Raw genomic sequence first — 15,082 nt, 5'->3', positions numbered from 1 at the left:
TATTTAAACTATCATCACGTGTGATTCATGACCCCCAAATGTTAATAAAAAGGTATAAAAGCCAAGGAAGAGTTCCATAAGCTTTATTATACTGAATAATTAAATAACATAGTGCTACATTTTAGTATAAAACTATGGGGAAGGGTGAGGAAGCAAAGAATAGACAGAGTAATTTCTTCAAGCCTGGTAATGTTCCCCACAACAAGGGGGGGGGGGAATGTCTATCAACCCAAATAACACATCAACATGAGGTATGTTACATAAGGACAACAAGAGACAAATTTGAAAAAGCTACCCAAAGTTCCTATAATGCTGACATTGATGTTGGAGACAGAAAGTGTATGCACAAACTGTTATGACTAAAGCTATTAAGTATGCTGGAGGTGGAGAAATGTGTGAAAAACTTTGCTATGCCAAGACAAATTCATGTCTCTTTGCAATATGCAGACACTGATAAAACTTGTCACTGAATAAACTACCTGTTAAATTTAAGTAATAGAATTTAATTTCATATTGAAGTTGTCTAATACATAAACATATACCTACATTTACCCAAAGCTCATAAAAAGTTAAGAAAAAGTCTCAGAATCATTACTGTGGCTACTTTCCACTATACGCAGTGTTAAATTACTTACTTTTTAATATAAAGCTGAAAAAATGCATACATTATTGAACAAAAGAGAAACAAAGCAAACATTGCAATCACTCAATTACAGTCAAAGGGGAGGTAATACACCTTGATTTGGCAAACCAAATAGCAAGCTCTAATTTACAGCTAAATGATTCCTTACTATTACTTGATGGTAAGAACAGAGCAATGTAGGTTTTATAAATAGCTTTTGTTTCAAATATGAAACCATATTTCTGACATGAAGCTTGTTTTCATTTATTCACAACAACATATATGGTGAACAAAACACATATCGCTTAGTGCACGCAGTAATGAAATGCAGAGTTTTGGAATAATGTGTTCTGAGACCACAAGTTGCAACACCCTGACTATAAAGGTTCTCTATCATGGGACTTGGTACATGAAGAAAAAAGAGATCTGGTTTGGTGGGAGAGAGCAGTATGTTCACCATGCAGTTATACATCAAGAATGTTTCAACTGTATGAAGAGAGGTTGGGGAAGAAAAACTGCCTGTGTAAATATTGCAATACAGATAGGACTTTTGCAGACTTATATTGGGAATGAAGGGTTGAAAACTATTATTTTAAGTGAAAATGTCCCTCCCTGCTCCCTCAACAAAAGGGATGCAGAAAAGTTCCAATACTGTTTGCCCAAAAATGTAATGTACCAATATGAGAAACATGCTGAACATAGAATAGGTGTCAAGGAGTTTTCTAGGATAAGAAATAAAACAGGTATAATTGATATTCAATGTGACTCGACATATAATAATTCAATTTACAGGCTGAGGCAATGCAGCATGTGCAGTTTTGTGCACAGTCCTTTTTTTTTACAATGTTCTCTGCTTTGATCTGCTGAGTGTGTCTCTAAAGTTAAATGATCAGTACTGATACATAAGTGATTGTGACATAAGTGGCTTACATATAAAATCTCCCCCCCCCCCCTTTTGGGGAATTGTTGCATATGTTAAATGATATTTAACCATATAGGCCAATCTATGGGTACCATCATATGAAATTTTGCCATCAGGCCATACTATGTTCTTTTCCATATGGCCTGAGCTATCTACTTCCACTCTCCAGTGTATAAAACCATCCCCATCTGTCTTTTGTATAGAATTTTTCTCCAAAATCAGATGCAAACCATGATAAAAAGACTACATTATGATTGTCATATGTAAAAACCACCAAATTGATACCCTGGATGCACGTAGTAACCATGGAAACAACAGCTCCTATTATGGTATAGGTCGCATATAGGACTCATGGTACTAATTCCACTCTAATGGTAAACATATGGAAACACTATCATATTCAAAATTCAATAACTTAAAATTTCTGGGTGCTGATAATGACACCTATAATTCTTCATGCACATCTAACCTTGGTGCAAGCTTATGTGTGGAGAACACCATATGACCCACGGCACTTTGTTTACATACATGTGCATGAAACACGTGTTATTGATTCTGCACCAAATGAATCAGGTGCTACTTCCAGTATTGAGTACTCCTGAGTCAACCCTGTAAAAATGCTAAAATTGCATCAGTAGAAATTTGTCAATATGTTTCTTACATTACATATAGGATAAGCTCTCAAAAGATATTTTTCCTAAAATTTTAATTTTCATTATTAACCAATTATGGACCACCAAACCTGTAAATACTCTATTATTTCTTCACCCATTTCTAGACTGGTTCACAGTTCTTCCATCTAATTAGTACCGTGTGTCCTACAATGTCCACATGACATATACAAGAAAAGTTATCTCCCTTTATATATGGAAGGAGCTCTCTAATTTGGAGGCAAATTGGCTCTGATTATAGTTGTACTAAATAAGGCACAAGTAATATTCATTTCTGTGACTTGATTTAACCCATTAAGTTAACTGATAATGAGACTTCAGACAATCACAATGGTAATTTCCATGAAAATCATCATGTTCCATGCAAATTTTAACAGCCACTTCCCTTCCATAAGGCCTCTGGGAATCAAAAATGCAAGCTTCTCAAGGATTCATTTCCCGAAGGTTTAACCAAAACACAGGTATGCTTATTAACTCTCTACCTACTACAAGTACTTACTGCCCTGCCTCCTAAGCAGCCTGTCTTCTAGCTGCTGTTTGTAGGCTGAACCCCAGAGCATCATAATGGCTGCCTGAGTGAGGGCTTCTTGAGTTACTGCACAGGCTGTCTACATTTTCTATATCAATCTTTTTCCATGCAAACAATGCAATTTAATGAAAACTAAAAATTTAAACACTTAGCAAAGTTTTGTGCCTCTCATTTCCTCCAACAGTTACATATAATCCTCAGGAATCAATGTTTATATTTATATATTCAAAAAAAATAATTATACCTCAAGATAGTTGTTGTGTTTATAATGTATATTAGGCTACTTTTCTCACCACTATTTTGCAAACTGGAATATTTCTTCGGGAAAAAACTGTAAAAAGAAATCTATCTCCCTTGCATTTTATTTAAAATAAATGTTGGCCCTGAATCTCTGTAAAGTCGTCCACATCTTCAGAAAAAATCATCGCATGTTTCATCCCCAGATTCATATAAAACTGAAATGTCAAGTGTCAAAACAGGACATATACTAATGTCTGATTCTTTGTCTTTATTCGTATCATTAAAGGCAATTGTCATTTGCAATGTCATCAATTTCAAATCTTTCAAAACTTTCATTGGAATCGTTGTCAGAATACATGAATGTTGCCATTTTGTTTCACTTTGACAACTGACCTCGTTTTCAAAGAAAATTCTGGCTTACATGCTGTAAAACTACTAGCAGAACACTTTCATCATTTTATGTAAGGGCTATCGTCATTGGCTAAATATTGTTAAAAAGACTGGATGTTTGTGATTTCATCCAATGCAAAGCTTTCATCATCATTGGCGACTCGGTCTCGAAAGACCATGCGAATAGCGCCCTTGGGGTGTTGCCTGTCTCTGTTGGCAACGTCTGCTGTGGCTGTGCAGGCCTATACATGAGTGACAGTCCCTACTGCAGTTGGTGCAGACATACTGGGAAGTCTGCATTACTGTGGTTGCTGTTGCATTTTTCTTTCTCTTACGTTTCTCTGCCACCAACTGGCCTCTCCTCGCATCAGCGACTGATATGCCATTGTTTACCATCAGTCTCCAGGTGCCTCGGTCCTCAGCCAGCTCTTCCCAGCCATCGGGTGAAATGTTGCATGCCTTCATGTCCCTCTTGCACACATCTTTGAAACAGAGTGAGGGGCGTCCGACTCTTCTCATGCCAGTGGCCAGCTGTCCATATAAGATGTCCTTTGGCAGCCTTCCATCCTCCATGCGTCGAACATGACCCAGCCATCGAAGGCGGCGTTTAATTAGCAGGGAGTACATGCTGGGGGTACTTGCACGCTGCAGGATCTTGCTGTGTGGAACACGGTCTTGCCAGCTGATTTTCAGGATGTGTTTTAGGCACCGTATATGGAAGGAGTTGAGCCGGCGTTCTTGCCTCATGTAGGTACTCCACGTCTCACTTCCATATAGAAGGGTGCTGAGAACGCAGGCCTGGTAGACTCGGACCTTGGTGTGCTCTGTCAGCGCGTTGTTTTCCCAAACCCTCTTTGTTAATCGAGCCATGATGGTGCTTGCCTTTCCAAGCCTTCTGTCCAGCTCCATATCAATCGAGAGAGTGTTGCTGATGGTTGACCCTAGGTAGGTAAAGTTGTTGACTGCTTCCAGGGTGACACCGTTGATTTTGATTGAAGGGGCAATGGTGGTATCTTGCACCCTGACATTTGTTTTTTCCAAGCTGATTGTGAGACCAAAGGGCGTGCAGGCAACAGCAAAACGGTCTCCCAGTCTCTGGAGGGCTTCCTCGGTGTGGGCCACAAGAGCTGCGTCATCTGCAAAAAGCATCTCCCTGATGAGCACAGCTCTCACTTTGGTCTTTGAGCGCAGTCGTGCCAGGTTGAACAGGCTCCCATCAGACCTGGTGTGTAGATATATGCCATCCGTGGACGTGTCGAAGGCGTAGGACAGGAGCAGGGAGAAGAAGATCCCAAAAAGTGTTGGTGCCAGCACGCAGCCCTGCTTCACACCACTGTTAATTGGGAAGGAAGTTGAGGATGATCCATCATACAGGACTGTTCCCTTCATATCTGCATGGAAAGAGATTATCATGCTGAGGAGTTTTGGGGGGCAACCAATCTTACTCAGAAGTTCAAAAAGGCCCTTCCTGCTGACCAAGTCAAAGGCCTTGGTGAGGTCGATGAACATCATGTAGAGTGGTTGACCTTGCTCTCTGCTCTTCTCTTGGAGTTGTCATAGGGAGAAGATCATGTCTGTCGTCGACCTGCCTGCTCTGAAGCCGCACTGTGATTCCGGGTACACACGGTCTGCCAGCAACTGCAGCCTGTTGAGCATGATGCGGGCGTACACTTTACCAACAATACTCAAGAGCGAGATCCCTCTGTAATTATTACAGTCACTGCGGTCGCCCTTGTTTTTGTAAAGGGTCACAATTGTGGCATCACGCATGTCTTGGGGGACTACTCCTTCCTCCCAGCAGCGGCAAAGTAGCTCGTGCAGTGGTTTAATCAATGCTGGTTTTCCACGTTTGATAGCTTCGGGCGGGATGCTGTCACTACCTGGTGCTTTGTCGTTTGGAAGGCAGTCGATTGCTTTGCTGAGCTCCTCTAAGGTTGGCACTTTGTCGAGCTCTTCCATGGTGGGCAGATTCTTTATGCTGCTGAGGGCTGCATCAGTGACTGACGTTTCTCTGGAGTATAGTTCTGAGTAGTGCTCCACCCATCTGGCCATCTGTTGCCCACGGTCTGTGATCTTCTCTCCCGTCAGGGATTTCAGGGGAGCGACCCCTTTCACTGTAGGGCCTAGAGCCTTCTTGATGCCACTGTACATGCCTTGGATGTGTCCGGACTCGGCACTGCGCTGGATCCCTTCACACAGTTGTTGCCAGTACTCGTTCGCACACTGTCTAGCAATGCGTTGGGTGTTACTTCGGGCACTTCTGAGAGCAGCAAGCGTCCGTTCATAAGGGCATTTTTTGTAAGCTATGAAGGCTTTTCATTTCTCCTCGATTTGTGGTTCCATCCTTGATAGGTGTGCATTGAACCAGTCCTGGCTGGGTCGTTCCTTCTTGCCAAACGTTGACATAGCTGTACTATAGATGGCACCCTTCATGGCGTTCCACTTGGCTGTAGTGTCATACTCAGGCAGGTCCTGGACAGCCTTGTTCAGGGCAGACACATACTCCTCCACCTTGGCAGGGACTGACATCTGTGCAGTGTTTATGCGAGGACATCCTTTTGGTTTTGTGCGGTGTAGCACGTGTGGCTGTAGTCGCACTCTGCTGCTCACAAGGGCATGGTCGGAGTCACAGTCTGCACTGTGGTAGGTTCTGGTGGAGAGGACGCTGTTAAGGGCAGAGCGCCTGGTGATGACCAAGTCGAGTTGGTGCCAGTGATGAGATCTGGGGTGTTTCCATGACACTTTGTGTTGTGGCTTACACTTGAAGAAGGTGTTTGTGATGCACAGGCCATGGTAGGTGCATAGCTCCAGCAGTCTCTGGCCGTTTTCGTTGGTCTTTCCAGTGCCATGATATCCGAGGCAGGTAGGCCAGGACTCATGGTCCACACCTACTCTGGCATTAAAGTCGCCGAGGAGGAATAGTGGTTCATTTTTGGGGCATCCTTTGATCTGTTCGTCCAGCTGCTCATAGAACTGATCCTTCACGTCTTCTGATGACGTGAGGGTTGGGGCGTAGACACTGATGATGTTGACAGGACCTGAAGTAGTGGTGAGGCGGATGGACAAGAGACGCTCAGTGCCCCCTGTTGGAGGTTCAACCGAGGCCAGGAGATTGTTTTTGATGGCAAAGCCCACTCCGTGCTGACGGGGCTCCTCAGGTTCTCGACCCTTCCAGAAGAAGGTGTAGTTTTCCTCTCTGAGGGAGCCACTAGAGGCGAGCCTGGTTTCCTGCTGATATTTAGTCTGGTGAGTTCTCTATCGATGATAGCCGTCTTTCTGGTGTCGTCCACTTCTCTGAGGTCGTCGGAGCTGCCTGTACACATGGTGCGCACATTCCAGCTTGCAAATCGAAGAGCTGGAGTCTTCTTTATTGGTTTCTTGTTTCTTTTGTCTGGTGTGGAATTACCGTCTGCTTGTCATGCTGAACAACACACTGAGCTCCAGACACCCACTGGAGCAGGCAGACGATGGCGGGTCAACACCTTATTGACTGGGGGCTGCCCGGTTTGAGGCGGGCGATAGTTGGCCAGTGGGACACGATGATCCCTCCCACCGTCAAAGCTGACCCGTGGCGCCCCTTCCCTACGCCAATCGGGTGGGACTTATAACCCGTAAACTGTCAGCTTCCGTGTTGTTTCCTCACTCAGTAGCGAGACTGGAGTGTCCTCTCCAGGGCGCAAGCCTGGGCGTGGAATATGGAGATCCTGGGCTGCCCAGACGTCAGGATCCCCCTCTCGTCCTTGCTGGTGGGGTCCAAAGGAATGCTGAGCATGACATTTGGCACCAGTTTGGATGCAGGAGCTGCCGGAAGGAGGTCGTAGTCGACCCCCAGCCGCCTTAGGGGCTCCACTCCTGATTTTCTGTCTGGGTTTACTCCTGTAGCCTTTCCTTCTCCCGAAGATATCCACAAGGCAGTGGAGCCATAATCCAATGGATGGGACTTGGTTGGTTTTGAATCAGAGTTTCCTTCTCCTAGATGAACTGCCTGACAAGGCTAACGAGCTTCATCTGCCCGGGTTTGGGGTCAGAGTTTCCCTTCTCTTAGACTGGTTGCCTGCCAAGGCTAATGAGCCCAGTCTGCCCACCCAGTTATACCGCCGAGTACTCGGTCGCGCCACACAGCAGGCTCTGTTAAAACAGGGGGCACCGCGTGAAGGTGCTGCTGTGGACACAATAGTGTAGGAGAGGCCATATGCAAGTAACCTCCTGCCCCGCAGAGCGAGACAGTGGTCCTGCGGCGATCACTACACCTGGGAAGCAAAGCTTTAATACAAAACATTTATATGTCTCTCTGGGGTTTCCCAACCCTTGGTCGGAAATGCATGTATGAGCCAGCCAGGACAGAGAATTATTATCTGCTTGTATATACAGTGTATGTCTCTGGAGTTACAAGGTATTTGTGTTAGCAGAAGGTAAAGAGTTAAGGCATGTGCTGGTATTACATTAACTACAGTATATATAAGACTACTTTGTTGAGTACTGGTAATCCAGCCTTCTAGTACAGAGTTCAAATTAAGCAGATGATATGACCGTTACGTTGATCACATGTTGGCATTGCAACTACAGAATATATTTAGTGTACTTTAATGTGATCATTACGAGTGGTACTGGCATTACAACTATATAATACATTTAGAATATTTTAATGTGATCATTACCAGTGGTACTGGCATTACAACTACAGAATACATTTAGAGTAATTTAATGTGATCATTACCAGTGGTACTGGCATTACAACTACAGAATACATTTAGAGTAATTTAATGTGATCATTACCAGTGATACTGGCATTACAACTACAGAATACATTTAGAATACTTTAATGTGATCATTACCAGTGGTACTGGCAAGCCAGCCTTCTTGTAAAGAGCTTTTATCAAGTACACAATAGGATCATCTGGTTGATCATGAAGAACTCTGTTCATCAATTCCTGAAGACAAAAAAAAGATGATAATTATAAACTATGAAATAAAGTTTAGATTTGAGAATTGAATCGTTTTAAATTTTATCATAAAAGAAATATTATGATAGACAACTACAACTGTACGACTGCAATACCTCCACTGTTAATGTGTTGTACAATCACACAGTATGTCTTAAAATGTGTTGTCCAATCACACAGTATGTCTTAAAATGTGTTGTCCAATCACACAGTATGTCTTAAAATGTGTTGTACAATCACACAGTATGTCTTAAAATAATACATACATGCAGGATAAAATGGAAATGATACAGAATTTGAAGTTATGAAATCTGAATTATGCCTCAAAATTGTCCAAATATTTCAAAAATGCCAAACATTGCACAAGGTACTTATTTCTGAAACACCTGATCTGGGGCAATTTATTTTCATTATGAGTAAAGATAGTTTCTCACAGCTACTGTGTACAAAATTAACTCTTACTGGTTCAGCAAAAACTGTAACACCCATGGAATTTTATTTTATCATTTAAGTAATATCAATAAAAATAGCCATTTTGTTTGTATGATAAAAGAGACATCAAAAGAACTAATCTTATTTACTATATTTACAATTAGGACCAGCATCTAAAAAAAGTCATTTAATGGTTGGAAATGTCAACGAACAGAACACCAATGAATGGTTGGAGATGTAAACTAACAGAACACAGTTGTTGTTCTTTCAGTAAAGAGTAAGAAACAAGATATATATAATCTCAGTGAAAACTGTTTTAACCATGATACAATTAAATAATAATTGTAGATCCAACAAAAATGCCCCTAGTACATGTCCACAGAGTATATCCAGTTGAATTGTAGATCCAACAAAAACGTTCCTTGTACAGTCCACATTGTACCTCCAATTGAATTGTTGATCCAATAAAAACGTCCCTTGTACACATCCACAAAGTACATCCAGATGCATTCTCTTTATTATTGTTTCATCATGTACATGTAAGCAGGAGTAGGAAACAAAATCACAATAATCACACAGACATTTTATATAAATTGTATATATTTGCTATGTGTATTTAATTTGTTTTGTGTGATTGACATTGTCTATAAATGAGGGTTGAAAAAACCCAAAGACCACTCAAATGTTTGGTTGATATGCTTTCAATAGGTTGTTGCTTGGGTTTAAGTTCTACACCCACCCCTCATCACAACCTTAGCAGATTCTAGAAACAAATTTTCTTAAAGTTTGTGCTAATTTCCATTAAGATGATAGAATTTTTTCAAAAAAGTTTAATGCAACACAATTCAAGTTGGTATGTATATAAGTTTGAGACCAACAAAATTTTTCATTAATAATACATCAGTCTGGTGGAATATCTTTTTGTTTTGTTCGGATATAATTTTAATGGAATCAGTTATTTAAATTATTTATTGAAATTATAAAGTACTCACTGAATGCTTGGACAAAATAATAATAATAATAATAATAATAATGAGGACTTTGTATAGCGCCTAATCTTTAGAAGCTCAAAGTGCTTTACAACTTTAGACAACACCCATAAGATAAGAAACATAATAATATTATTACAAAAACAAACAACAAACAACATGAAATTAGAAAAACATTAAAAAAAAATAAAAAACATGCTGAGAATATTTCAGGTAGGAAACATTATTAGGTCTTTAGGTTTGCTCTTGCTGTTGAAATAAGTGAGTTTTGAGAGCCCTCTTGAATGTGATCACTGTGTCTTTGTGTCTAAATTCAGTGGGCAATTCATTCCACGTTGCTGGGCCCTGGTATGCAAAAGAACGCTGTCCATATGACTTTGTTTTCATACTTGGAATAATGAGTATACGATTGTCAAAAGAGGAGCATAAGTATCTTGCTGGTGTGTACACATGAGTGAGGTCAGATAGGTATGTTGGACTCGAGTCTGACAGTGAAACGTAGCACAGAGAACAAATTTTGTGTTTGATTCTGGATTGAATGGATAGCCAGTGTAGGGTACAGAGCAGTGGGGAGGTGTGCTCTGGTCGTGGTACACTAAGTATGATCCGAGCAGCTGTGTTTTGAACTTTTTGAACTTTCTGGAGTAGATATTGAGATGAACCAGACAGAATTGAGTTACAATAGTCCAGTCTTGAAAGTACTAATGAACACACAAGTGTTTTAGTGGCATCAACTGAAAGATATTTGCGAATTGAGCTGATGCGTCTCAGCTCAAGATAAGCAGCCTTGCATATGTTCATGACATGTTGGTGCAATGTGAGAGTACTGTCCAGAGTAACACCTAGGTTTCGTACTGATTGTGAGAATTTAACGTTGGCATTGCTGATATTTATTGTTTTAGGTAAAGGATGTGAATGATAAAGTCTTTGTGTCGTGATCAGAATGGCCTCAGTTTTATCATCATTCATCTGCAGCTTGGTATGTATATAAAGTACTCACTGAACGCTTGGACAAAATAATAATAATACTAATTATTATTGTAAATTCATTTGAGGACATTTTGGATTATATTATGATACATCAAGACTGTTGGCAGATCAGTTCATTTAACTGTTATAACCATTAGGACACCAGAGCGGTGCTGAGTGAGGTAGGGCATGCATTTTAAAACAGCAGTCAACTGTTATAACCATTAGGACACCAGAGCAGTGCTGAGTGAAGTAGGGCACACATATTAAAACAGCAGTCAACTGTTATAACCATTAGGACACTGGAGCAGTGCTGAGTGAGGTATGGCATGCATTTTAAAACAGCAGTCAACTGTTCTAACCACTAGGACATAGGAGCAGTGCTGAGTGAGGTAGGGCATGCATTTTAAAACAGCAGTCAACTGTTCTAATGGGGGAGAGATCAAGATTCTAATTATTTTGAATAAACAACATGATATTGCTTATTGTAAATCACGGACAAGTTTTTATTTAAGTTTTAGTGCTCAGTCAGTACAGAAGAACCTGTCTTGAAAAACCATCCCTTGTGCCAAATAATTATGGTCTTTCAAGACAGGTGGTCTCTCATGATAGGCCACAATGCTATATAATAAGTAAACTCATGCATCATGAAGGTGGTCTCTGAAGACATGTGGTCTTTCAAGACAGGTTCAACTGTATGGGCATTTCAGTCAGTATTGTAGTCAAAAATAGGAAAGAAAACAAAAAGTAATTACATCTATAGTACCATGCAAAATATATACTACCATAACATATGCAATTAAATAAGAGGAGATATAAACTAAATGTCCATCAAGAAAATATTAACATAAATATGTAGGATATAATAATTAAAACAATCAAATAAATTGATTTGCTTTGCTATAAAGTCAGTGAACAATACAAATAAAAACACATAATAACTTTAAATAATGACATTGTTTTTAAATTTTAAAATAATTTGTTTTAGTATGACTTCAAATCAACAAGCCATATTAATAATAATAATAACAATAATAATAACAATTTGCTTCGTTTTATTGAAAGATATTATCTATTTCCCTAAAATAGTGAATTAATTCAAAAAATACTAAAAGTTTTATCTATTCCAATAGTTATGAGCAATCTGAATTAGTTCCAAAGTTGTTCCAAATGACATAAGCATGGCAAATTTGTAAATAATAATAGACCTTGGGACCAGGACTTAGCATTCTGTCAACATATGTGGCTTGCTGACATCGGTGACATTGATATAAGTGGGTAGGTCTGTATCTAGTTTTATTATTTCTGCACGGAATTAGACAAAATAAAAAAGTTTAACTCTTAAATACATGCTTTATAAGGGATGTATCGCCAAGAGTTACAGAAATGTTTTGAATTACACCTCTCCCTCGATAACTCACACACATCGGGGTCCAGAAACATAGACCGCACTATAAGTGAAGGCATGAGTTACCAAGAAACTTCATGGACTGCAGATACACTTCAAACAGTATTTTACACTATAAGAGAGATTCACATAATCTCGAATATCAACTCTATTAAGATTCAAAATAATCTTATGAACACAACTAAGATTCAAAATAATCTTATGAACACAACGAAGATTCAAAATAATCTTATGAACACAACTAAGATTCAAAATAATCTTATGAACATAAAAATGCAACTGGAACAACAATTGAACCAAATGTATGCTTCCAGACCCCTTGTACAGTCGCACGATTTCTTGGGTTGGCCCACACTCTTATTGGCCGCTCGCACCCTTTATGGATCCGCCACATGTACAGTAATACGTATATACACGTACAGACAGCATACAGCACCCTTTATAATTTGCTATGTCTACATCCGTGGCACAGACATACGTACATATATACATATGTATCGACAGCATGCAGCCTTAAATACTCTGGAAACTCCAGACAGCTCTAAACAACTTTAGACAGCTTCAGACAGCTCTAGTCATATTCACAGTCACAATCACAGTAACAGACACAATCAGCTACAATAAAACCAAATTGATCATAATAATTGTTTCTGTAAAATCTTTAGATATATGATAATAATTTAACCTCTAATAGTGACTTGTAATTCAAATTTCAAATCTGCATTGTAATAAATGCATTATTATGCAATAAGACGTTACAAACCGAATAAGCTTCGTATATCAAATGAAAATGTAAATTTAACACTTACCCCTATGGCTGGAGAACAATGGAGAGCGTACACTCCTTGACGTGATCCAAAACGACCAGTGTCGGTTTTAGAAATTGATCTTGCTTAAATCCAAAGGAGAGTGAGCAAAAGTCAGGGTAAAATACCCGTGCATATCATGTTAGTAATGTTACTTCGTCACAAGTAATTTCTGGTGAGGTACATGTTAATACACTCGCTTACCTGGAAGAACACGTATTCACCCTAGATAATGTTGTACGCATGTACAACGAGAAATAGTCGAATAGTTCTAAGGCAAAACCAAGTTATTTCTTTGCCTAATTCTGTGACACACACTCAAATTTGGTGACTAGCTATGATGTTGTAGCCTCAAGTTAGATAAGGCTACAAAATGATCTGTTACCTTGAAAAGGAGAAAATAAAATCAGTCAACAACAAAAAAGATGAATCAACTTAAAATCTACTTCCCAATTTGAATAATGTTTCTCAGGAAGCTTGCCTAATGATAAAGTCATCAAGAATATATAAAGTAAGTTTTACCTATTACGTTCATGTTAACCAGATTTTGTCCACCATGACAGATAACACATTATTCTCATGGAAATATGTTTTCCAAATAAGACTTCCTTTAATTTAAAAAATTTGGATATTCTACGATATGTTATTCACTGTATTCCATTATTTTCTGTGGCCTGTCAGTTGACCGAGGAACACACTATATAGTGCCCTTATTAGTAGGTAAAGTTCATCTAACGCTACATGACTTTAATTGTAAAAAGCATTGATATGGGCTGCCAAGTGTAAGAGACACTCCTGAAAATCTGACTTCTCGTTCTTATATTAGTCGACATCGACACATGCTACATAACGTTGTTAATTTAATCAGTAAGAAGGCAACCAAAAGAAAGCAAATAGCGGGGAGGCATCTTACATTGTAGGTTTAAGGTGGTGTCTTACATTGTGGGACTAAGGTATGATTTAGTCCTACATGTAAGACATAGCCTTATTTTTTTTTTTGTTTAGGTGCCCAAAACATAAATATCAGCGTCAGGTCTTACATTGTGGGACTAAGGTGGTGTCTTACATTGTGGGACTAAGGTGGTGTCTTACATTGTGGGACTAGGGTATGTCTCATCATGGACTGAATGCTGGCTGGTTAATGACAGTCATAGCAATTTTTAGTTACTTTTTTTTTCAAGTTTAAAATAGGTGCTATACCAATGGTGCACAACCTTTTTCGGCCACGGGCTAGATTGCATTTTCTAAGACCACTCGAGGGCCGCAAACACTAATTTCTTTAATATAATTACTGTTCACGGGCGGGCCAGGGGTTGTGCACCCCTACACTATACATTCAAAATTGCAATGATGTGCATTTCAACCGCATACACACATTTAATTTGAAGCAAACAAGCTACAACTTGACTGCAAAACGGCGAATCGATTACTCACACAAAAAAATAAAATTGTAATGGCCTAATACCTCAAATAAAGGTGTGATCCTATGCTTATCCATGTAAAATTGCATTCTATGTTGAGCCGACATTTTTCTCACGTTAAGCATACCAGGACATTTTATGTTCAGTTATTTGGAAGATGAATTACTCAAATGTTTACAGTCGGCATTTAACCGGAAAAGGAAATGGAATTACGGCAGTAAAGCTTAAAAACACAATCGAGCGTTGTATTTTGTTTTCGGAATGGGACGAAATAGAGCGAAATGGAACATTTTTGTTGTTGTTGTTAAAGGCGAAATGTGCGGATGACCCAATACCAATTATTATTCCAAGCCCTCAACAATCCGAACACCAACGATCGGAACTTCATAATTAGGTCCTACACTTAATGATTTCATCAAGTATATAACATGATCGGGACTTCATCATTAGGCCCTACACTTAGTGATTTCATCAAGTATAACAGGGTCGGATCAGGTCAAGTGTTGGGGTGGTGGTGTTTGTTTCTGAAATTTCAAAATGGCCCTTACTTTCATCGCATTGTCATCAAAGCAAAAAACTAAAATGTCTTTTTACTAAAAGTGTGCATTATACCCAATAAACGTGTGCAAGAATAAAATGATGGCCAAGTTTCAAGTGAGAAGTGAATGTACGTTTGTGTAGTTACTATTTTATTAGCCTGTCCCCCTCCCCCCGCCCCATGGTTTTTGGAACTCCCCACC

General features: G+C 39.6%; 1 protein-coding gene across 5 annotated transcripts in view; it reads right to left on the bottom strand.

The window, feature by feature from the left end:
• Positions 1–15,082, bottom strand: part of LOC149783096 (uncharacterized protein C8orf34 homolog) — a 77,491-nt gene that overhangs the window by 61,399 nt on the left and 1,010 nt on the right. For 2 of the 5 annotated variants that reach the window (XM_089931308.1, XM_089931310.1), the window contains exons 1-2: positions 14,387–14,552; positions 8,210–8,305 (exon numbers count right to left, since the gene is read on the bottom strand). In XM_089931308.1, the coding sequence (XP_089787434.1) occupies positions 8,210–8,305; positions 14,387–14,467 (177 nt within the window). In that variant the 5' untranslated portion in view covers positions 14,468–14,552. Of the gene's footprint in view, positions 1–8,209; positions 8,306–14,386; positions 14,563–15,082 lie in introns of those variants that run through there. The other 3 variants (XM_089931307.1, XM_089931306.1, XM_089931309.1) reach the window with 3 other exon arrangements.

The sequence above is a fragment of the Sinohyriopsis cumingii genome, chromosome 14 (assembly GCF_028554795.1).
Source record: "Sinohyriopsis cumingii isolate HCF-2022 chromosome 14, ASM2855479v2, whole genome shotgun sequence".
NCBI lineage: Eukaryota > Metazoa > Mollusca > Bivalvia > Unionida > Unionidae > Sinohyriopsis > Sinohyriopsis cumingii.
Note: the sequence above shows the minus strand (reverse complement) of the source record. Positions and strands in the feature narration are given on the sequence as shown.